The following is a 23,177-nucleotide window of genomic DNA, read 5'->3' as shown; positions in this document are numbered from 1 at the left end:
GGTTTGCGACACCTCCGCTGTCCTATTGCTCGCCATGTTTCGTGGCTCTTGCGACTGGTACCTACCGTAGGCCTCATGGAGACGGCCATGCGGTAGAAGGTCTCGGCTGCTCGCAGATCTCCGGCGAGTCTGAGGCTGGCGGCGGCGTTCATGGCGTCCTCGTAGGCCAGCGCCTCTGGGGAGAGCGAGGCGGCCCGGGTCAGCGCCGCAGCCGCCTCGGCCGGCCGCTGCTGGCTCAGCAGGAACTGACCTGCAACACAGGCGGGCCGCTTCAGACACACTCGCCGAGAGAACAGGTCGTGTCGAGAAGCATCCAGGGCACTTTCATCACACTAATGAATCTAAACATTATCACCACTGCACGCCGAGAGGGCTGAATGGCGCCTGGTGCCGCTACGGTCGCACGAGGCAGACCGGAAAAGCATACAGGCTTCTCGCTCAAAGAGGAAAGGCCCCTGGACCAGATGGGATACCAGTTCGATTTTACACAGAGTACGCAAATGAACTTTCCCCCTTCTTGTAGCGTTGTACCGTAGGTCTCTAGAAGAGCGTAGCGTTCCAATATATGTATAAATAACATAGTAGATAGTGTCGGAAGTTCCATGAGCCTTTTCGCGGATGATGCTGTAGTATACAGAGAAGTTGCAGCATTAGAAAATTGCAGCGAAATGCAGGAAGATCTGTAGCGGATAGGCATTTGGTGCAGGGAGTGGCAACTGACCCTTAACATAGACAAATGTAATGTATTGCGAATACATAGAAAGAAGGATCCTTTATTGTATGATTATATGATAGCGGAACAAACACTAGTAGTAGTTAATTCTGTAAAATATCTGGGAGTATGCGTGCGGAACGATTTTAAGTGGAATGATCATATAAAATTAATTGTTGGTAAGGCGGGTACCAGGTTGAGATTCATTGGGAGAGTCCTTAGAAAATGTAGTCCATCAACAAAAGGAGGTGGCTTACAAAACACTTGTTCGACCTATACTTGAGTATTGCTCGTCAGTGTGGGATCCGTACCAGGTCGGGTTGACGGAGGAGATAGAGAAGATCCAAAGAAGAGCGGCGCGTTTCGTCACAGGGTTATTTGGTAAGCGTGATAGCGTTACGGAGATGTTTAACAAACTCAAGTGGCAGACTCTGCAAGAGAGGCGCTCTGCATCGCGGTGTAGCTTGCTCGCCAGGTTTCGAGAGGGTGCGTTTCTGGATGAGGTATCGAATATATTGCTTCCCCCTACTTATACCTCCCGAGGAAATCACGAATGTAAAATTAGAGAGATTAGAGTGCGCACGGAGGCTTTCCTGGCAGTCGTTCTTCCCGCGAACCATACGCGACTGGAACAGGAAAGGGAGGTAATGACAGTGGCACGTAAAGTGCCCTCCGCCACACACCGTTGGGTGGCTTGCAGAGTATAAATGTAGATGCAGATGTAGATGTAGATTGGAAAAGGGTACAGGTCATCCCCGTTTTCAAGAGGGGACGTCGAACAGATGTGCAGAACTATAGACCTATATCTCTAAGGTCGATCAGTTGTAGAATTTTGGAACACGTATTATGTTCGAGTATAATGACTTTTCTGGAGACTACAAATCTGCTCTGTAGGAATCAGCATGGGTTTCGAAAAAGACGATCGTGTGAAACCCAGCTGGCGGTATTCGTCCACGAGACTCAGAGGGCCATAGACACGGGTTCCCAGGTAGATGCCGTGTTTCTTGACTTTCGCAAGGCGTTTGATACAGTTTCCCACAGTCGTTTAATGAATAAAGTAAGAGCATATGGACTATCAGACCAATTGTGTGATTGGATTGAAGAGTTCCTAGATAACAGAACGCAGCATGTCATTCTCAATGGAGAGCAGTTTTACGAAGTGAGAGTGATTTTAGATCTGCCGCAGGGGAGTGTCGTAGGACCGTTGCTATTCACAATATATATATAAATGACCTTGTGGATAACATCGGAAGGTGACTGAGGCTTCTTGCGGATGATGCTATAGTATATCGGGAGGTTGTAACAATGGAAAATTGTACTGAAATGCTGGAATATCTGCAACGAATTGACGCATGGTGCAGGGAATGGCAATTAAATCTCAATGTAGACAAGTGTAATGCGCTGCGAATACATAGAAAGACAGATCCTTTATCATTTAGCTACAGTATAGCAGGTCAGCAACTGGAAGCAGTTAATTCCATAAATTATCTGGGAGTAGGCGTTAAGAGTGATTTAAAATGGAATACTGCTTGAATACTGCTCATAGGTGTGGGATCCGTACCAGATAGGGTTGATAGAAGAGATATAGAAGATCCAACGGAGATCAGCGCGCTTCGTTACAGGATCATCTAGTAATTGCGAAAGTGTTACGGTGATGATAGATAAACTCCAGTGGAAGACTCTGCAAGAGAGACGGTACGGGCTTTTGTTGAAGTTCCGAGAACATACCTTCACCGAGGAGTCAAGCAGTATATTGCTCCCTCCTACGTATATCTCCCGAAGAGACCATGAGGATAAAATCAGAGAGATTAGAACCCACACAGAGGCATACCGACAATATTTCTTTCCACGAACAATACGAGACTGGAATATAAGGGAGAACCGATATAGGTACTCAAGGTACCCTCCGCCACACACCGTCAGGTGGCTTGTGGAGTATGGATGTAGATGTAGATATAGATACCTGGAGCAGACGCGGATGGGGGGTTATTCTAGCCGCGAATGGGAAGACCTACTTACATACACTGCGGTTAAAAACGCCGTGGAATACCTCCCAATGCCGGCCGCGGTGGTCTAGCGGTTCTGGCGCTGCAGTCCGGAACCGCGGGACTGCTGCGGTCGCAGGTTCGAATCCTGCCTCGGGCATGGGTGTGTTCTAGGGGACTTATGACCTAAGATGTTGAGTCCCATAGCGCTCAGAGCCATTTGAACCATACCTCCCAATATCCTGTTGGACCCCATTTTGCTCGACGTGGTGTGGTCTCAACAAGTTGTTGGCAATTCCCAGCAGAAATATTGAGCCATGCTGCCTCTATAGCCGTCTATAATTGCGAAAGTGTTGCCGGTGAAGGAGTTCGTGCACTGACAGACCTCTGGATTAAGTCTCATAAATGTCCGATGGGATTCATGTCGGGTGATCTGGATGGCCAAATCATTCGCTCGAACTGTCCAGAATGTTCTTCAAACCCATCGCGAATAACTGTCGTCTGGTGACATGGCGCATTGTCATCCATCAAAATTCCGTCATTGTTTGACATGAAGTTTCAAATGGCCTAGAAATAGCGGAACATTGACCAGAGGACTCAGCCCTTTCCATGAAAACTCGGCCCACACCATTACACAGCCACCACCAGTCTGCACAGTGACTTGTTGGCAAATTGGGCCTGTGACTTCATGGTGTCTTCGCTTTACTCGAACCCTACCAGCAGCTCTTACCAACTAAAATCTGGACTCATTTGACCAGGTCACGGTTTACGCTAGTCTAGAGTCCAAGCAATACGGTCACTAGCGCAGGAGAGGCGCTGCAGGTGATGTCGTGCCGTTAGCAAAGGCACTCGCGTTGCTCGTCTGCTGCCATAGCCCATTAACGCCGAATTTGACCGTTCTGTCCTAAAGGATATGTTCGTCGTGCGTCCCACATTGATTTCTGCGGTTACTTCCCGCAGTGTTGCTTGTCTGTTAGCACTGACAACTGTACGCAAACGTCACAGCTCTCGGTTGAAACGTGAAGGCCGTCGGATACTGATACGGTGAAATGTAATGCGCGAATTTTGGTCTTCTCGGCACACTCTTGACACAGCGGATCTCGCAATATTGAATTCAGTAACGATTTCTGAAATGGAATGTCCGAAGCGTTTAGCTCCAACTACTATCAGTTCCCTTCGTGCGGCCGTAAGAACGTCGGAATCTTTATCACATGAATTACCTGAGAACACAGGATAGCTCCGTCAATGCACTGCCCTTTTATACGAGGGTAATCTCAAAAGTAAGGTCTCCTATTTTTTATAAGTACAGAACTCAGTTTGTGTGGCAGTTGGTCACACTGTTATGAAGAGTGCTTCATGCGTTGTGTGTAAACATGCGCACGCCGCGCTGAGGCGCTCATTCTTGACTTGGCAGCCGTTGAGAATGGAGCTCCCGTTGGATGTTACCGCCAAGTGCGAATTGGGCGCAGTTCTTCGGTTTTTGAACGCAAAGGGCACTGCGCCGATCGAAATACACCGCCAATTGACGGAAGTGTATGGTGAGTCGTGCATGGATGTCAAAAGTGGTGTAGAGAGTTTGCAGCTGGTCGAACCGAAATTCACGACGAACAAAGAAGCGGGAGACCATCAATTTCTGTGGAGACAGTGTTGAAGGTCGAGCAAATCATGCGTGAAGATCGGCGGATCACCCTGGATGATCTCTGCACGTCGGTTGCTGAGGTTTCCCGAAGCACCGGTCACAGAATCTTAACGGAATCATTGAACTACCGGAAGGTGTGCGCAAGATGGGTGCCACGCATGCTGACTGCAACGAGTTGATGCTTCACGCGCATTTCTTCAGTGCCTTGCAGCTGAACAGGACAACTTTCTGGACTCAATTGTCACGGGTGACGAAACCTGGGCATACTGCTTTACCCTTGAGACCAAGCAACAATCACGCCAGTATTGGCATCATTCTTCGCCGAAGCCGCGGAAATTCTAACAGTCTGCGGGTAAAGTCATGACAACCGTTTTTTGGGATCGGATAGGGGTATTGTTGGTCGACTTTATGCCCACTGGGACCACAATTAACGCTGACAGGTACTGTGGGACTGAAAATACTAAAACGGGAAATTCAGAACCGGAGAAGAAGAATGTTGAGCAAAGGCGTACACATTCTCCATGACAACGCTCGCCCACACATCGCTCGGCAAACCGTTGCTTTCCTGCAACAGTTTCAGTGGAACATAATCACCCACCCACCGTATAGTCCTGACTTGGTACCCAGTAGCTATCGCCTGTTCCCTAAGTTAAAAGAACGTTTGGCCGGAAAACGATTCAGCTCCGACGACGAGGTGAAAGCAGAAGTTCATAGCTTTCTGAACAGCATGGCGGCGAGCTGGTATGACATGGGCATAAAAAACTGCCACAGCGTCTACAAAAATCCATCGACAGAAATGGTGATTATGTCAAAAACTAGGTAAATGTTCAGGCTATAAACTGATGTAAGCCATTGTAGAAATAAACAGGTCTATGTGCGTATAAAACAAATAGGAGATCTTACTTTTGGGATTACCCTCGTATCCTGTGTACATGATACTAGCGCCATTTGTGTATGTGCATATCAGTATCCCATGTCTTTTGCTACCTCAGTGTAAACGACTTTGAAAATGGGCAGATCATTGCGGCACAGTGAAAGGTCTCTGCTGGATTCCTTTCATGTTCATTTCTGAAATATGTTGCCATTTACGGCATAAATTCCTCTTCTAAATTTACTGTGGCGTTTCTGACTATCTGGGGGGAGACTGAGTAGTGGAACGTGTTACTTTTACACATAAACAAGAACGATCTGTCACGCTACTACACTTTAAAACACAGTTTATATGTAATTCATGTCACACAGTCTCATACGGAACCTACTGTATATGATAAGATACTGTCATCCCCCTTCCCTTCTGTGTGAGAGGATGAATGAGCAAATGTATTTCTAGTTGCATGCTTGAGGGTAGCAGACAAGCCTGTCTGCTAGAGAACAGTAGGACCAACGTCGGAACAGGTAACTACGCTTTCTAAAAGCAAAGAGGTTTCTATCCTTAGTATGGTCCTGTCCGTCCCTTGTCATGTTGGTATAGGAAGCTGCCCCTCTGGCCACTTCAGTTTGTAGTGGGGAGCCACCCTCAGGAAGGGACCAGGTCAGTCTGTCCGTGGCGAGCGTCTGAAGTGGTAAGATCTCTGGCTAAGCGCGTGTCTGCTAAGTCCGTAGGACAATGGATTTCTTAAGTTCAGCTAACTGAAAATTTAATCACCTTTATTTCAGGTTTAGCTCTAAAATATCTATGTTATCTTAAATTGCAACGCAGTGTATTTCGAGTGTGAAGTTCAGAATATTTTCCAGTAGTTGCTTTGTCACTACTTTGTGAGTAAAGTGGAACCATGTGTTGATCAGTAAATCTAACTAAGATCATCAATCTTAAATGCGAGTGTGCGTGAGATTATAACATCTCGTCTTGACAATATTTTTCAATATAGCAACTTTTCTTTATGTTCAACCCACGTGGGGTGTACTTTGTGAGACCACTACCACGTGCTTATATAATTGTTTGACCCATCAGGTTAATAGTAAGACGTTAGTAACCAGTTCGAGGTTTTCCTTTTGTAAATTGCTTTTCGATCTAATTTATTTTAATTATCAAAATTATTGTGGAGTTACACGCTTTGTGTAAACCAAGTTGACCACGTGAAGCATGTGGTGTAATCATCAAAGTAGCGCTCAGCTATTCTTTTTGGGAAGATTTCACAGAGAGTTAGTATGAATTTAGTATACCAGTGTGTGGTAATTACATGACGGACAGGATTGTGCTACGAACGTAACTTCTTTGGGTGAAAATTGAATCGGTTAGTTGTGGTTAATTTCCTCTTGCATATGTTTCAACGTTCTTCGTGTGTTATTTTAAGAATGCAGTGTTGTATGCAGTCTCCCAATCTTGGCTCCATATTTGATGTGTTCCATAAGATTACAAACTCACATTTTCCACAATCCTAAATAAGGCACCAGTTTAGTTATGAATCAAATTTAATATGCTAAAATTTCAATGATCAATGTTAAAAGACATTTCCAATTATAAACTGATTTATTTCTTTTTATTTAAATTCTCTTATATATATATATATATATATATATATATATATATATATATATATATATATATATACACTCCTGGAAATGGAAAAAAGAACACATTGACACCGGTGTGTCAGACCCACCATACTTGCTCCGGACACTGCGAGAGGGCTGTACAAGCAATGATCACACGCACGGCACAGCGGACACACCAGGAACCGCGGTGTTGGCCGTCGAATGGCGCTAGCTGCGCACCATTTGTGCACCGCCGCCGTCAGTGTCAGCCAGTTTGCCGTGGCATACGGAGCTCCATCGCAGTCTTTAACACTGGTAGCATGCCGCGACAGCGTGGACGTGAACCGTATGTGCAGTTGACGGACTTTGAGCGAGGGCGTATAGTGGGCATGCGGGAGGCCGGGTGGACGTACCGCCGAATTGCTCAACACGTGGGGCGTGAGGTCTCCACAGTACATCGATGTTGTCGCCAGTGGTCGGCGGAAGGTGCACGTGCCCGTCGACCTGGGACCGGACCGCAGCGACGCACGGATGCACGCCAAGACCGTAGGATCCTACGCAGTGCCGTAGGGGACCGCACCGCCACTTCCCAGCAAATTAGGGACGCTGTTGCTCCTGGGGTATCGGCGAGGACCATTCGCAACCGTCTCCATGAAGCTGGGCTACGGTCCCGCACACCGTTAGGCCGTCTTCCGCTCACGCCCCAACATCGTGCAGCCCGCCTCCAGTGGTGTCGCGACAGGCGTGAATGGAGGGACGAATGGAGACGTGTCGTCTTCAGCGATGAGAGTCGCTTCTGCCTTGGTGCCAATGATGGTCGTATGCGTGTTTGGCGCCGTGCAGGTGAGCGCCACAATCAGGACTGCATACGACCGAGGCACACAGGGCCAACACCCGGCATCATGGTGTGGGGAGCGATCTCCTACACTGGCCGTACACCACTGGTGATCGTCGAGGGGACACTGAATAGGGCACGGTACATCCAAACCGTAATCGAACCCATCGTTCTACCATTCCTAGACCGGCAAGGGAACTTGCTGTTGCAACAGGACAATGCACGTCCGCATGTATCCCGTGCCACCCAACGTGCTCTAGAAGGTGTAAGTCAACTACCCTGGCCAGCAAGATCTCCGGATCTGTCCCCCATGGAGCATGTTTGGGACTGGATGAAGCGTCGTCTCACGCGGTCTGCACGTCCAGCACGAACGCTGGTCCAACTGAGGCGCCAGGTGGAAATGGCATGGCAAGCCGTTCCACAGGACTACATCCAGCATCTCTACGATCGTCTCCATGGGAGAATAGCAGCCTGCATTGCTGCGAAAGGTGGATATACACTGTACTAGTGCCGACATTGTGCATGCTCTGTTGCCTGTGTCTATGTGCCTGTGGTTCTGTCAGTGTGATCATGTGATGTATCTGACCCCAGGAATGTGTCAATAAAGTTTCCCCTTCCTGGGACAATGAATTCACGGTGTTCTTATTTCAATTTCCAGGAGTGTATATATATATATCACCGGTTGTCGTATGACTATTAAAAGATTATAATTAATGTTAGTCTGGTTGGGAACTTGGTAAGCTAGACTGGATACCTGGCGAAACAGTTGCGCAGTAATGCAAGGTTAACTTCCCCAGACAGCTCACAGCTTTTAACCCGCTTTTATTGTCTATCAGTACCGCTTTTACACCACAAAATAAAGCAACAACGTTACAACAGAAATTGGGAAAGGCCATCTCGGAAACGGCGATGCTATACCGCTGTTCGCGAGCAACTGTCGTAAGTGGTTGCAGGATGGTGAAATCATGAGTAGGCCACTACGTGTTGTACGTGGCTGTGCGCGGTTTGGCCGCTCTGTAAAGCAGGATACGGTGCAACTTATGGCTCAGTGCTGGCGCAGGCACGCGTATTTCGGAGCACACCGTCCAGTGCATGTTGCCGAACAGGGGGCTCCGTAGAAGACGACTACTTTTTCCTTTGCTGGCCAAAAAACGTCGTCAGTTCCGATTGCAGTGGGCATGAGATCACCGAAATTGGGTCATGGATCATTGCAAACGTGTCGTCTGGTCGGGTGTGTCGCGTTGCTTGTTACACCAGGTCGACAGTCGTGACCGGATACGGCGTCACCCAGGTGAACGGCTGCGCGAAACCTGCACCGTGCCAGGGACGCTGGCGAGTGGTGGCCTCATGTGCTACGGAGAACATTCACCTGGGACCTGCAGTAGTAAACGAAGATACCATGATGCCTGTGGACTACGTCAACGTTATTGCGTACCACTTGATCCCTTGTTCCCTTATGTCGGCCCCCAAGTTGATGGTATCTTCCAGCATATAACTGACAGTGCCGCCTGGAAAAATCGTGCTACAGTGGTCCGAGGTGCGTTATACTGAACTCATACATGTTTTGGACATCATACTCGATTCATCTGATCCCTATGGAATGCAACTGCCATGCGGCCACCAACCGTCGGCTCGTGTCTTACGGAAACTGCGTGTTCTGTGCATAGACATCTGGGGCCAGATACGTGCGGAAACCTGGCAACGGCCTGTCGGGTCCACGCCACATAGGAGGGTTGTTGTACTGAATCCCAAAGGCCTTTAACAGTGTTTAACAGGCGATGATAATGTTTCGGCTTGTCTTTGTGGTAACGTAGTACGAGGCGTGTTTTTTAAGGAAGTACCGTTTTGCAATTAAAAAAAAGACGTGCTAAGATATTTCAATAATTTTGTTTTTACGTGAATGCCTGTACCTTAATCTACGCACTGACCCCATTACAGTCCGATTCTTCTAGTTTACGTTGTGTACTGAGTTTTTAAGATGCCTCCAATAATCGTGAGTCCCGCCGATTGTGAAGTACGGGCTGGCGATCGATATTCACCGTGAGATCTGTGCAGTTTACGGAGAGAACATTATGAGTGATGCAATGGTAAGAAAGTGGGTGAGAGCATTTAAAAATGGCCGCACAAATGTGCTTGATGAACAACAGAGTGGGCATCCTTCGGTCGTTAATGAAACTTTGGTGCAGGAAGTGGACAATAAGGTGAGAGAAAACAGACGCTTTACGACTTCCTCCTTGCGGGATGACTTTCCTAATTTTTCTCGTAGTGTTTTGTATGGCATTGTGACCGAGCACTTGAATTACCGAAAATTGTGCGCACGTTGGGTACCGAAAATGTTGGCGGATGTGCACAAAACCAAACGTTTAGACAGTGCATTGACTTTCCTTCAGCGTTACCACAACGACGGTGATGATTTCTTAAGCCAAATTGTTACGGGCGATGAAACATGGGTGGCCTACGTCACACCAGAATCAAAGCAACAGTCCATGGAAGTTGAGCAAGGGCATCGTTTACCCGCAAGACAATGCCCGTCCGCATGTGGCGAATCAGACCAAAGATCTCATCACATATTTTCGATGGGAAACTCTAGATCACCCTACGTACAGCCCCGATCTTGCGCGCTGTGACGACCATCTGTTCCTGAACTTGAAGAAACACCTGGGCAGTCAGCGTCTTCAAGACGATGACGAAGTCAAAACAGTGGTGATGCAGTGGTTAAACTGCTGCGAAAATGGCCACTGCAAGAAACTCGTCTTTTATTAATTTCAAAACGGTACTTACTTAAAAAACGCGCCTCGTATTTTGCATTTAATTATTAAACAGTTTGAGTAGAGCATAGACAGCACAAAGTAACCGATAAAACACATAAATGATAAAACCTAATAAATTCGTTTCTTGCATGTCATACTCATAGCGCTGCGATTTTAAATGCCAACAGTGAATGTCGTGAAAAGCGCTATAGCGTAATTTTTTCTTTTTATGTTCAGTGGTTGGGGGATGCATTGATTGAGCCAGGGACGTAGTTTTTGGAGGATAAGCAGGCATCTAGAAAAAAAATTATTTTTTGCGACAGGGAAGTTCAACCGCGCGTGGCTTACTGGGAGCACAAAATTCCGGGTTGTTAGGTCGGAAGAACGTCCACAAAATCCATAGTCGTTAACCAAAGCATGTGTCATTACACCAGAGAGATTATCTTACACTGTCTCGTCGTTAGCCAAGTATGTCGTTATCTGAGTCCGTTGCTAATGAGGGCACGATAGGATCGATCAGAGCGGCCGCACTAACGTTAAATGCGACCAACTGTGGCGAAATACATGATTAGGGTAGCTGGAAGGAAAAACAAAAGTAACAACTTCTGAGCCGTTTGACCGAGCGAGGTGGCGCAGTGGCTAGCACACTGGACTCGCATTCGGGAGGACGATGGTTCAATCCCGCGTCCGGCCATCCTGATTTAGGTTTTCCGTGGTTTCCCTAAATCACTCCAGGCAAATGCCGGGATGGCTCCTTTGAAAGGGCACGGCCGACTTCCTTCTCCGTCCTTCCCTAATCCGATGAGACTGATGACCTCCCTTTTTTGTCTCTTCCCCCAACCCAACCAACCAACCGTCCGAGCCGTTTGAAATTCGTGCGCGTCAACGTATGTGTCGCGATAAGTTATACAGCTAGTTACTGTTTCATGCGGGATGTTCAGCATTAGATTAATAAGCCACTCTGGAAATTTGACAGAGCTGAAAGCTACAATGCAGAAAAACGCTCGTCGAAAATTGTGGAATACAGGCGACGCTCAGGCATTATGTTATCCCATTGGTATTGTTCGTGTTACAGATGTGAAAAAACAAAAAGACGAGTTTGTTACTCGTAACAGACTGTTACCAGTAACAGCGTCCGATCCTAATGTATATCAGCAATATATTCAGTCCAGTTGTCAACCGTGCTATTATTGTCACAACATACCGGGTGATCAAAAAGTGATATAAACTTGTTTCTTGATTAGTTAAATTTAAAAGATAAATATTTAAGGATGAAGACTCAAAACGATACGTAAGTCGTTCCCCATTGGCTGAAGGCGCCCTCTCCCTACCCTATATAACTCGTGCCACCATAGTCACCAGCATCCCCCTCCCCAGTTCTAAAAAGCCCTCCAAATCCTCGAACGCCATGCACTCCGCCTCGCCTTCCGCATCTGCCTTCCGTCCCCCACGCGCATCCTCTATGACCTCATCCCCTTCCCCCACCTTCTCCTTTTCCTTGAACACATCCGCACACTATATATTGTCCGCTGCCTTGATCCCCCTCACCCCCTGGTGTCTCCCTTCCTCTCCACTCCCAACCAGTTGCCGCGCCTTTACCGTTGTGTCCCTCCCTCTCTCCATCTCCACACCCTCCATCTCCTTCCCCAACACAACATCCACCGTCTACCCCTCCCGGATGATGAGCTTCGCCCTGACATCTACCCTTCCTACCAACTCTAACCCCCTCTTCCTGCCTCCTCCTCAGGGCTCCCTCTCCTCCCCCCTCCTTCTGAGCTGATTTCCCCTCCTGCTCCCCCTCCGTCTCTTGTGCCTTCTTTCAGTGTCTCTGCGCTCCCTCCTGCCCTGTCTTCCCTTTTCCTCTCCCGCCCCATGTGTCTCCTGCCTCTTCCGGAACCCACGGTTGCCCCTCCTCTCTTCATCCCGCCGCTTCCCCAGCTGCCCCATGCTCTCCCCTCCTTTTCCATCCTCTCTGACCTTTCCCTCGGCAGGTCCCACCTGGTAGTTTTATTCTTCGTCGTGTGTGCTCCAAGTGGGTTTTAAGTGTGTTGTTTCGGAGTGTTTTTAATACTGTGGCCAACTTTTAACCTGTGCATGCTCATCCAGTGTCTTCTCTGTGTTTTAAGAATCGCCAACTGTGTTTTTTAACTTTCTGGTGACTTTTTTAACTGTCCCCAATGAACGTCTACATGTCAGTGTATTTTTACCTCCATTTTCTCCCCTTACTCTGTTTTATGATCCCCTTTTTTATCTCCTTATGTATGTATTATTTTATTCTTGTTTTAGTTGTCGTGTCACTCGGCTGAAGAGCGGCGGATTGTGCTGCTGACAGCCCTCCCCTGCCCATATGGGACAGGGGTATGAAATCACAATAAAGAAAAAAAAAGTTACAGTAACTGAGGCATCCACAGCGGGTCAGGCGCCATCGCCGTCATCCAAATGGCTAATGATGCATCGTTTCAGAGCATACTTTTACATCATTGGCTTCTCTATGTAATATAGCAGTTTTACTTTTGTTATTACAGCGCAAACTCTGATGATGGCCCTTAATTAAAAGACCGAAACCAGTCAAAAGTTCACATCGGCTGCGATCAAGACTGTTTATAAATAATTCTAACTGTTAAAAATTTACTGTGGAAAACATAGTGGTTGCATGAGTTTTGAATCTGCTAATTTGAATTTTCTCCACAGACTAAAGTATGTATGATGGATAACACTGAAATCCAAATAACAAAAAAAAAAAAAAAAAATCACGTTAGAGATGACGATCAAGTGCGCCGTGGGAACATCCGAGCAAAATTTTAACGATACTTACCGACGTCAGCCAGGGTATCTGCGCATCGTGTACGTGTGAATATGGGGCCACACACGTCTAACGAACATCAGCTTAACGAGGGAGCGTGGAGCGCCAATACCGGCAGGCCGCGGAAACAAAAGTGTCTGACAACAATGGCAGCGCTTGTAATGAGCGGACGGGCGGTTTTTAACGAAGCGGCCCGCGCGCCGCGGCCACTGGATACGGTCGCCCGAGCAACGGGCGGGAACAGCGGAGTTATCGGGGCTCTGTCCAACCGTTGGCCGCGCAGCTGGAAGCTGAGGGCTGAGGGCCCTCCACTGGCCGGGCAGGGCACGTACAACATCTGCTGGCGCCCGCCAGTCACTGGGGAAGCAGCTGGTGCGCCGCTGCAGTGACTCGCCCTTCCCAAACCTAGCACGTTTTATGTTGCTATCTATTTAAGGCGCTCAACATAGTGGTTGTCTAAGTCTTTGCAACTGCAGGGTGTACGTAAAGTACCGGAACACTTTCAATTATTTATTGCACAAGAACTAAACATTGTACAGATGTCATACGAGGTGCATTCAAGTTCTAAGGCCTACGATTTTTTTTCTAATTAACTACTCACCCGAAATCGATGAAACTGGCGTTACGTCTCGACGTAATCGCCCTGCAGACGTACACATTTTTCACAACGCTGACGCCATGATTCCATGGCAGCGGCGAAGGCTTCTTTAGGAGTCTGTTTTGACCACTGGAAAATCGCTGAGGCAATAGCAGCACGGCTGGTGAATGTGCGGCCACGGAGAGTGTCTTACATTGTTGGAAAAAGCCAAATGTCACTAGGAGCCAGGTCAGGTGAGTAGGGAGCATGAGGAATCACTTCAAAGTTGTTATCACGAAGAAACTGTTGCGTAACGTTAGCTCGATGTGCGTTGTCTTGGTGAAACACCACATGCGCAGCCCTTCCCGGACGTTTTTGTTGCAGTACAGGAAGGAATTTGTTCTTCAAAACATTTTCGTAGGATGCACCTGTTACCGTAGTGCCCTTTGGAACGCAATGGGCAAGGATTACGCCCTCGCTGTCCCAGAACATGGTCACCATCATTTTTTCAGCACTGGGGGTTACCCGAAATTTTTTTGGTGGCGGTGAATCTGTGTGCTTCCATTGAGCTGACTGGCGCTTTGTTTCTGGATTGAAAAATGGCATCCACGTCTCATCCATTGTCACAACCGACGAAAAGAAAGTCCCATTCATGCTGTCGTTGCGCGTCAACACTGCTTGGCAACATGCCACACGGGCAGCCATGTGGTCGTCCGTCAGCATTGGTGGCACCCACCTGGATGACACTTTTCGCATTTTCAGGTCGTCATGCAGGATTGTGTGCACAGAACCCACAGAAATGCCAACTCAGGAGGCGATCTGTTCAACAGTCATTCGGCGATCCCCCAAAACAATTCTCTCCACTTTCTCGATCATGTCGTCAGACCGGCTTGTGCGAGCCCGAGGTTGTTTCGGTTTGTTGTCACAGGATGTTCTGCCTTCATTAAACTGTCGCACCCACGAACGCACTTTCGACACATCCATAACTCCACCACCACATGTCTCCTTCAACTGTCGATGAATTTCAATTGGTTTCACACCACGCAAATTCAGAAAACGAATGATTACACGCTGTTCAAGTAAGGAAAACGTCGCCATTTTAAGTATTTAAAAAAGTTCTCATTCTCGCCGCTGGCGGTAAAATTCCATCTGTCGTACGGTGCTGCCATCTCTGGGACGTATTGACAATGAACGCGGCCTCATTTTAAAACAATGCGCATGTTTCTATCTCTTTCCAGTCAGGAGAAAAAAAATCGGAGGCCTTAGAACTTGAATGCACCTCGTGCATTTTGAAGAGAAACTTTGAAAGATTTTTTAATTTTTTTTTACAGACATTCGATATGCGAACAGTGAGTGATCCGGCAGACGTCAATGCGGTAATAGAATTCTTGCCTGCCATGCTCATGGCATCGTCGACTATGGCAGTCGCTTCCCGTATTCTCGCCCGGAGCTCTGCTATATCACGAGGTAGAGGCGGTACATACACCAGATCTTTAATGCGTCCCCACAGAAAAAAGTCACATGGAGTGAGATCTCGTGACCGGGGAGGCGATTTCATGAAACAGCTGTCCCCTTTTGTCGCACGGCCGATCCATCAGTGCGGCAGCTCCGTGATCAGGTACCCACGAACTTCACGATGAAAATGGAATTGAGACTCATCCTGCTGAAAGATGAACGGGAAGTCCGATTGCATTTGAGGCATCAGCCATTGCTGCAACATGTCCAAGTAGGAATATCCAGTGGTAATGCTCTCGGCGAATAAGAATGGCCCGTACAATTTTCGACGTTACGAGGCACAAAAAACATATACCTTTGGGGAACCACGCTCAAATTCAATGCATTCGTGTGGATGCTTTGTACCCCAGATTCGACAATTAAGCCTGTTCACTTTCCCATTAGTGTGAAGAGTGGCTTCGTCGCTAAAAATTAAGCGATCAGCAATGCCAATCCCATCCTCATGCAACTGTTGCAACTCCGAACAAAACTCAAAACGCTTGTCTTTGTTGTCGTCATTGAGCTTCTGCACTAGCTACAATTTGAATGGTTTCATAGACAGCTTCTGTCGCAGGTCTTTCCACACTGTCATTGGAGCCATTTCGAGTACACGGGATGCACGACGCACCGATTTCTTTGGACTCCTTATAAATGTCTTTCGTACGCGCTCTACATTCACTTCACTCACCCTGGGACGTCCACTTCTCTTTGCCGGACACAAGCAACCCGTCGTAACGAATTTGTTATGTCAGTGGTAAATGGCCTTCCTTGTTAGTGGCTTCTTACCGTACATGGTTCTAAACATCCGTTGAACAGCTGTAGAACACTTGTTTTTGTCGAACTCAGACACACAAAAGTTCGCGCCGCACTTGAACTCGCCATGTTTGCGACTAACGCTGACTATCGGCAAATTACCAAACTACACTGTGGCGGTATACATGAAAAAAAAAACTTTCAGGGTTTGTCTTCAAAATGACATATCTATGATATCTGTACAATGTTTGGTTCTTGTGGAATAAATAATAGAAAGTGTTCCCGGACTTTATGTACATCTTGTACTTTATTGAAGCGAACATGCTAACAGCATGATGAACAGTGAAACTGACACGGGTGAAAGTATACGATAGCAGAAGTGGAAAATGTCACAGTAAACATGGGTCCGCAAATACCCTCTTAGAATTTCGAATATTAGGTTCTCAGCCATCGCTTTGTTCATTCGTTGTAAACATCATTATGTTTTTTACTAGACGTACAAGGTGAACGTATCCTCGAAGACCTAAGATGTCACCTCAGATTTTTATTATTGCACAGACGATTAATTTTCTCGTAGTTAAAATTTAATTTACATATATTTGAAAAGTAAAAGGAAAATATCTCTATTGTTGTGATCTATTCTACAGTTCCACTAAAAAAAAAAAGAAGTTGATATGTTTTAAAAATCGGAGTTCCATGACCATAACTATCTCCATATTTTCATGGGAATTGTACTGCGAAGTCGATATTGTCATCTTCAACGCCGCCCGTGCCGCTGGTGGAACTCGCGCAAGTGACGAATTTCTGTGGCACTGGAACCATCTCGCACCTTTGCGCCTGTGGTGCCTTTGCCCTGGCTGTGTCTTGTTCGGACGGCACGGTACTGATAACGAACACCTTTTCTTGTGAAACATTCCTCGTCAATAAATAAAATCTTAGATACGATGTCCACCACACTTCAGTAGTCATCGGCAGAACTGCAGCCTGCCTCTGGGGTCTTGTGGACCTATGGCAGTTCAGTTGATATATTTTATGACGTACCGCCCAAACGTGAGCCTTTCTCTGCTACTAATCGGCGCACATTGGTTCCAGGATTTTTTACCACTGTATGCAGCACACGCTTTTTCCCAGAGTGAGGAGGGAGCGAAGCCTTTCCCTGTTTACCCTTGGGTTTCTGGAGAAGCTGTGTCACCAAGGAAACTGGAAAAGTCAGCCAAACAGCGTATCAGGCTGTACTCCGCGAGAGAATATTTTTCAAGGTGGAAGGCATAGGTTTCCCATGCTACTCTTATTCGCTAAACCAAAGCAGAAAATTAAATCTACCGCATCACTTGTCGAATACTAGGCATGAGTTGCTAACAAGTGGTGGAAAAGAAAAAGACATTGTACTGAATAATTCGTACGTAGCAACAGTGCAACAACAGTAAACACGAAGCCGATGACGTAAACAGTTATGTGTGTTTTATTGTACAATAACATTCACTAATACGACTGAAACTTCACGACACAACTGTCACACAAGTAACTGCAGACTATCTAATCCTCCGAATAGTCCGTAACTAAATCTCTAAGAAAACTTTGTTGATCCCGTCGACACAGTGACAATACAACAACTTGTCCATATCCGCAACCAACCCTCCGGTAAGTTTTCCGATCTCAGAAAGTATATGTCTTCGGGCCCAAGTTTATTGGACTTGTCTTTTTTCTCTTTCGACCTATCAAAACCTTAGTCATTTTTTGACACCCATTAAAACTGCGAGTCTGTAAATTTTTCCTAATACTGTCGGTTGTGTAAGAGTTGACACTGACTACTGTACTATGTCAAATTTCACGTACATTAAAAGACGTTGTTCGGCTCTACATACGTGCTGCGTCATATGAGTTATAGAGAAGAAATACGGATTCTAATCTAATAACGTTGTAATAGTTGCCTAAGCATTTTTGTGTATATGTTGTAGATATTCATATCTACAAACTGCTGGGAAACCCATCAACTGTGCAGCAAAGCAGAGATTGAACAGCAGCGACGGCGGAGTCCAGAGATATTCCACCACTGCAGATACCCGACCGCCATACGACCCCACGAGAGGTATTTTCTACAATGTGAACATTACTTTGAAGTCAAAAACTCGTTGTATTTTATCTGTGACGTGGTTCCTGGAGATTTTGACACTGTCAGTTAGTTGAGTTCCGGTTTTGCCATAGGACGCAGGAGATGGTCCGACGGGAGACAATGTTGTTAACACCTTGCCTGCGTCGGTAAGTCTAACTGCTGAGACATGTCGCGGTTAGCTCGTTCCGAAATTTATACAGTTTAAGAAATTCAGTAGTGTTCCTAACCGTGAGGTTCGGCATGATAGAATCTGATTAAGCTGCGAATGTACACTACTGGCCATTAAAATTGCTACACCATGAAAATGACATGCTATAGACGCGAAATTTAACCGACAGGAAGAAGATGCTGTGATATGCAAATGATTAGCTTTTCAGTGCATTCACACAAAGTTGGCGCCGGCGGCGACACCTACAACGTGCTCACATGAGGAAAGTTTCCAAACGATTTCTCATACACAAACAGCAGTTGACCGGCGTTGCCTGGTGAAACGTTGTTGTGATGCCTCGTGTAAGGAGGAGAAATGCGTACCATCACGTTCCCGACTTTGATAAAGGTCGGATTGTAGCCTATCGCGATTGCGGTTTATCATATCGCGACATTACTGCTCGCGTTGGTCGAGATCCAATGACTGTTAGCAGAATATGGAATCGTTGGGTTCAGGAGGGTAATACGGAACGCCGTGCTGGAGATCCCAACGGCCTCGTATCACTAGCAGTCGAGATGACAGGCACCTTACCCCCATGGCTGTAACGGATCGTGCAGCCACGTCTCGATCCCTGAGCCAACAGATGGGGACGTTTGCAAGACAACGACCATCTGCACCAACAGTTCGACGACGTTTGCAGCAGTACGGACTATCAGCGCGGAGACCATGGCTGCGGTTACCCTTGACGCTGCATCACAGACAGGAGCGCCTGCGATGGTGTACTCAACGACGAACCTGGGTGCACGAATGCCAAAACGTCATTTTTTCGGATGAATACAGGTTCTGTTTATAGTATCATGATGGTCCCATCCGTGTTTGGCGACATCGGGGTGAACGCACATTGGAAGCGTGTATTCGTCATCGCCATACTGGCGTATCGCCCGGCGTGATGGTATGGGGTGCCATTGGTTACACGTCTCGGCCACCTCTTGTTCGCATTGACGGCGCTTTGAACAGTGGACGTTACATTTCAGATGTGTTACGACCCGTGGCTCTACCCTTCATTCGATCCCTGCGAAACCCTACATTTCCACAGGATAATGCACGAGCGCATGTTGCAGATCCTGTACGGGCCTTTCTGGATACAGAAAATGTTCGACTGCTGTCCTGGCCAGCGCATTCTCCAGATGTCTCACCAATTGAAAACGTCTGGTCAATGGTGGCCGCGCTACTGGCTCGTCACAATACGCCAGTCACTATTGGTGAACTGTGGTATCGTGTTGAAGCTGCATGGGCAGCTGTACCTGTACACGCCATCCAAGCTCTGTTTGGCTCAATGCCCAGGCGTACGAAGGCCGTTATTACGGCCAGAGGTGGTTGTTCTTGGTACTGATTTCTCTGGATCTATGCACCCAAATTGCGTGAAAATGTAATCATATGTCAGTTCAGGTTTGAAAGTGATAATACTGGTACCTTGTGTTTACGCGGAAAGCGTAAGTGACTCTTCAACTCATTGTTAATCGCTAGAATCTCACCGAGTTTAGAAACAATAGTTAAAGTCAGCTGAACTAACCTCAGAACGTCTGACTTTTACTACGTGCTGGACACGGGAAATGATTGGATGCGATTACGCATCGCGTGTAAAAAGTATTTAAATTTTTCTGGGTATATGTATGTCAAACAATAGCGCGACGCCTGTCATCCCTGTAAGCTGCCGAACAGTAACACCACTTACGTAGAGTTACAGCGGAAGCTTCTATAGCTAGCGTGATAACATTCGACACATAGCAGACGACATCATATACGTTCCCTGTTGAACTTAGACATAGTTTACTATGCAGCCAACAACTGACTGAGTAATCGTACCACGAATCCCTCTCTTGTGCCAAACTATTCGCCGGCCGCGGTGGCCGTGCGGTTCTAGGCGCATCAGTCCGGAACCGCGGGACTGCTACGGTCGCAGGTTCGAATCCTACCTCGGGCACGGATGTGTGTGATGTCCTTAGATTAGTTAGGTTTAAGTAGTTCTAAGTTCTAGGGGACTGATGACCTAAGATGTTAAGTCCCATAGTTCTCAGAGCCACTTGAGCCATTTTTGAACCAAACTATTCATCTCAGACTAACACTTGTACTCAACGTCTTCAATTATTTGTTCGATGTGTTCCAAGCTCTGTCTTCCCGTGCACTTTTAACGCTCTACAATTCGCTTTAATTCCATGGAAATTATTCCTTGATGTCTTAATAGATGACCTATTATCCTACCCCTTCTTCTTGTCAGCGTTCCCCATATCATCCTTTCTTCGCCGTTTCTGCGGAGAACGAACTTATACTTTATCTTACCAGTTCACCTGATTTTCAACGTTATTCTGTAGGACCATAACTCAACCACTTTTATTTTCTTCTTTTCCTTTTCTCCAGCAATCCTTGATTCACGTCCATACATTGCTGTGGTCCAAACGTACATTCTCAGAAATTTCCTCCTCAGGTTAAGGCAGATGTCAGACACCAGCAAACTTATGGTCAGGAATGCTCTCTTTGTCTATGCTAATGTGCTTTTCATCTACTTTGCAGAGTTCCGTGCCTCAGCCTGTGAAAACGGAATCCTTATAGGGTAGCTTTGTTGTCCGACTGTTAAAATCCTTGCTCCCTTGAACGTGTAGACCTATCAAGTTCAAATTTATATCAGATATTAAGATATATGGTCTCTTGGACGCGTAAAATTTTTAAGCCTCTAAGAAACTTAATAAAAGATACGGTCATTTATGTCACGTACTTTGATACTGGAAAACTCACTCATCAAGACTTGCAGGGTGCTTGCCGTTGATCTATAACTATGAAATTTGGGATCAAGCAATACTTCACAGTACAAATAAAGGAAAAAATCCGAAAATTGTTAATTCATAATTACATAACACGAAAAATATCTTTTTGTCATTTTTTATCCATCTGTCTGTTTGGCTATTCGTTTGTTTAGATCCTTTTTCTCTGGAAGAGTGTGGCCTATCAACTTCAAATTTACGGCACACACTGAGGTCTATAACCCCTTTGCGGCGTAAAAAATGTAAGCTCCTAAGTCAATGCAATCAAAAGGTTCGATCTCAAATGTCACGTATTTTGATACTCGCAAAAACACTTATCAAAACCTGTTGAGCGGCAGAAACATGAAATTCGGCAAAAAGAATGGTGTCACAATACAAGCAAAATAAAAAATCTTGAATTACATCACATAAAATTATCTTTTCACATTTGAACATAGATTCCATTCATTATCTGTCAAAAGCATAATTTGCGAACATTACTGCATGCAAATATAAGTTGTAGTTATGTTTTACTTAGTAAATAAAAATGCTTTATTAAATCTTCTCTCTCTACATATGTGAACTGAAGTCCCCTGCTCGTTTCCTTTTGTACGTCCGCTTAACTCTGAGGAACTGCTGCAAAGATTTTGATACGGTCTTGGAATTCCCAATTTATTGCCACTATCAGGATCGATAACAGGCAAAAATCGTTGACATTCTTGACTTCCAGGATGGATGAACTACGTACACACATAATTAAGTTTCCACGGAACTCTCAGTGCGCGATCCCTATTCGCACTTGGCCCCTTTTTTTTTTTAATTCGTCCGTCATGTGTTATTTAGATCCCAAGACAGAATTCCTTAACTTCATCTACGTCGGGTCCCAAATTTTCATGTTAAGTTTATTACTAATCTCATTAGTACTAGATCTGATTACTCTCGTCTTTCTTTTTGTTTCAGCTCAATCCGTTCAAAAAAATATTCAAATGTGTGTGAAATCGTATGGGACTTAATTGCTAAGGTCATCAGTCCCTAAGTTTACACACTACTTAACCTCAATTATCCTAAGGACAAACACACACACCCATGCCCGAGGGAGGACTCGAACCTCCGTCGGGACCAGCCGCACAATCCATGACTGCAGCGCCCCTGACCGCTCGGCTGATCCCGACGCTCAATCCGTATTCTTTACTCATCAGACCGTAAATTCCCCAGAACAGGTGCTGTAATTTTTCGTCACTTTCACTGTGGACAGCAGTGTCCTCAGAAAATCTTATCATTGACATCAATTCAGATGAATTTTAATCCCTCTCTTGATCCACTCTTATTTTCGTTAGTGCTGTTTCGATGTATACGTCGAAGAGTAGGGGCGAAAAACTGCATCCCTGTCTTACACCCTTTTTAATACGAGCACTTTGTTCTTGGTGTACCACTCTTACTGCTCTAGTTCTTTTCCTGCAGGTTACTCTTATTTCTCTCAGAACTGCGAAAGAAAAAGTTAGATTGTACAAAACGATGACTATTGCGAATCGTGACAAGTGTAGCGCGGTGTCGCAGGTCTCTGTTAGACGTTACGCGGTGTGGCGCTTCATGTGTGGCGGTAACGAAGCCATTGTGAGCGTGCTACCGCGCGGGGTTATAAAGCATGAAACGACATAGGAACAGCCGGCAAATTGAGGCTGGCGCGGTTTATTTACAGCTGGAGTCAGGAGCCTCAACAAGCGCGGCTGATTGTCCCCTCAATGGCTTTGTTAGCATCTTTGCTCTCTGCTTCTTTAGATAGGGATTCCGCGAACCCCTGGACGGGGGGAGGCTGTGGAAGATGGGTCGCGTGCCGCCGCCAGCTGAGGGATGTGCGCATTAATTCCGGCGATAACTGCGCCCCACCCCCAACCGAGCAAATAGAGGGGCACGCACCCTCCGTCCCTCACTGCAGCTAATAAACGACTTGCCTGCGACCGCCCTGTGCCAAGCGGACTCGGCAAGCTAAGCGTGCTCTCTCTGTGTATCTGCCGGGTTCATCAAAGAGTCTACCTTCTTGCCGACGATCTGGGCAGGAGACCCCTGTAGTTTCCCGAAGGATCGTGTGACCGGA

The 23,177-nt window shown here is 46.5% G+C and overlaps 1 protein-coding gene across 1 annotated transcript in view; it reads right to left on the bottom strand.

Moving 5' to 3' along the window:
• Positions 1-23,177, bottom strand: part of LOC126095421 (protein O-mannosyl-transferase TMTC2-like) — a 1,040,622-nt gene that overhangs the window by 37,388 nt on the left and 980,057 nt on the right. Inside the window, exon 17 of the mRNA XM_049910218.1 lies at positions 66-250. Coding sequence (XP_049766175.1) covers positions 66-250 — 185 coding nt within the window. The remainder of the gene's footprint in view (positions 1-65; positions 251-23,177) is intronic.

Source organism: Schistocerca cancellata, chromosome 8, assembly GCF_023864275.1.
Source record: "Schistocerca cancellata isolate TAMUIC-IGC-003103 chromosome 8, iqSchCanc2.1, whole genome shotgun sequence".
NCBI classification, from domain to species: Eukaryota; Metazoa; Arthropoda; class Insecta; order Orthoptera; family Acrididae; genus Schistocerca; species Schistocerca cancellata.
The sequence above is the reverse complement of the archived record's forward strand: the minus strand, read 5'-3'. Positions and strand labels throughout refer to the sequence as shown.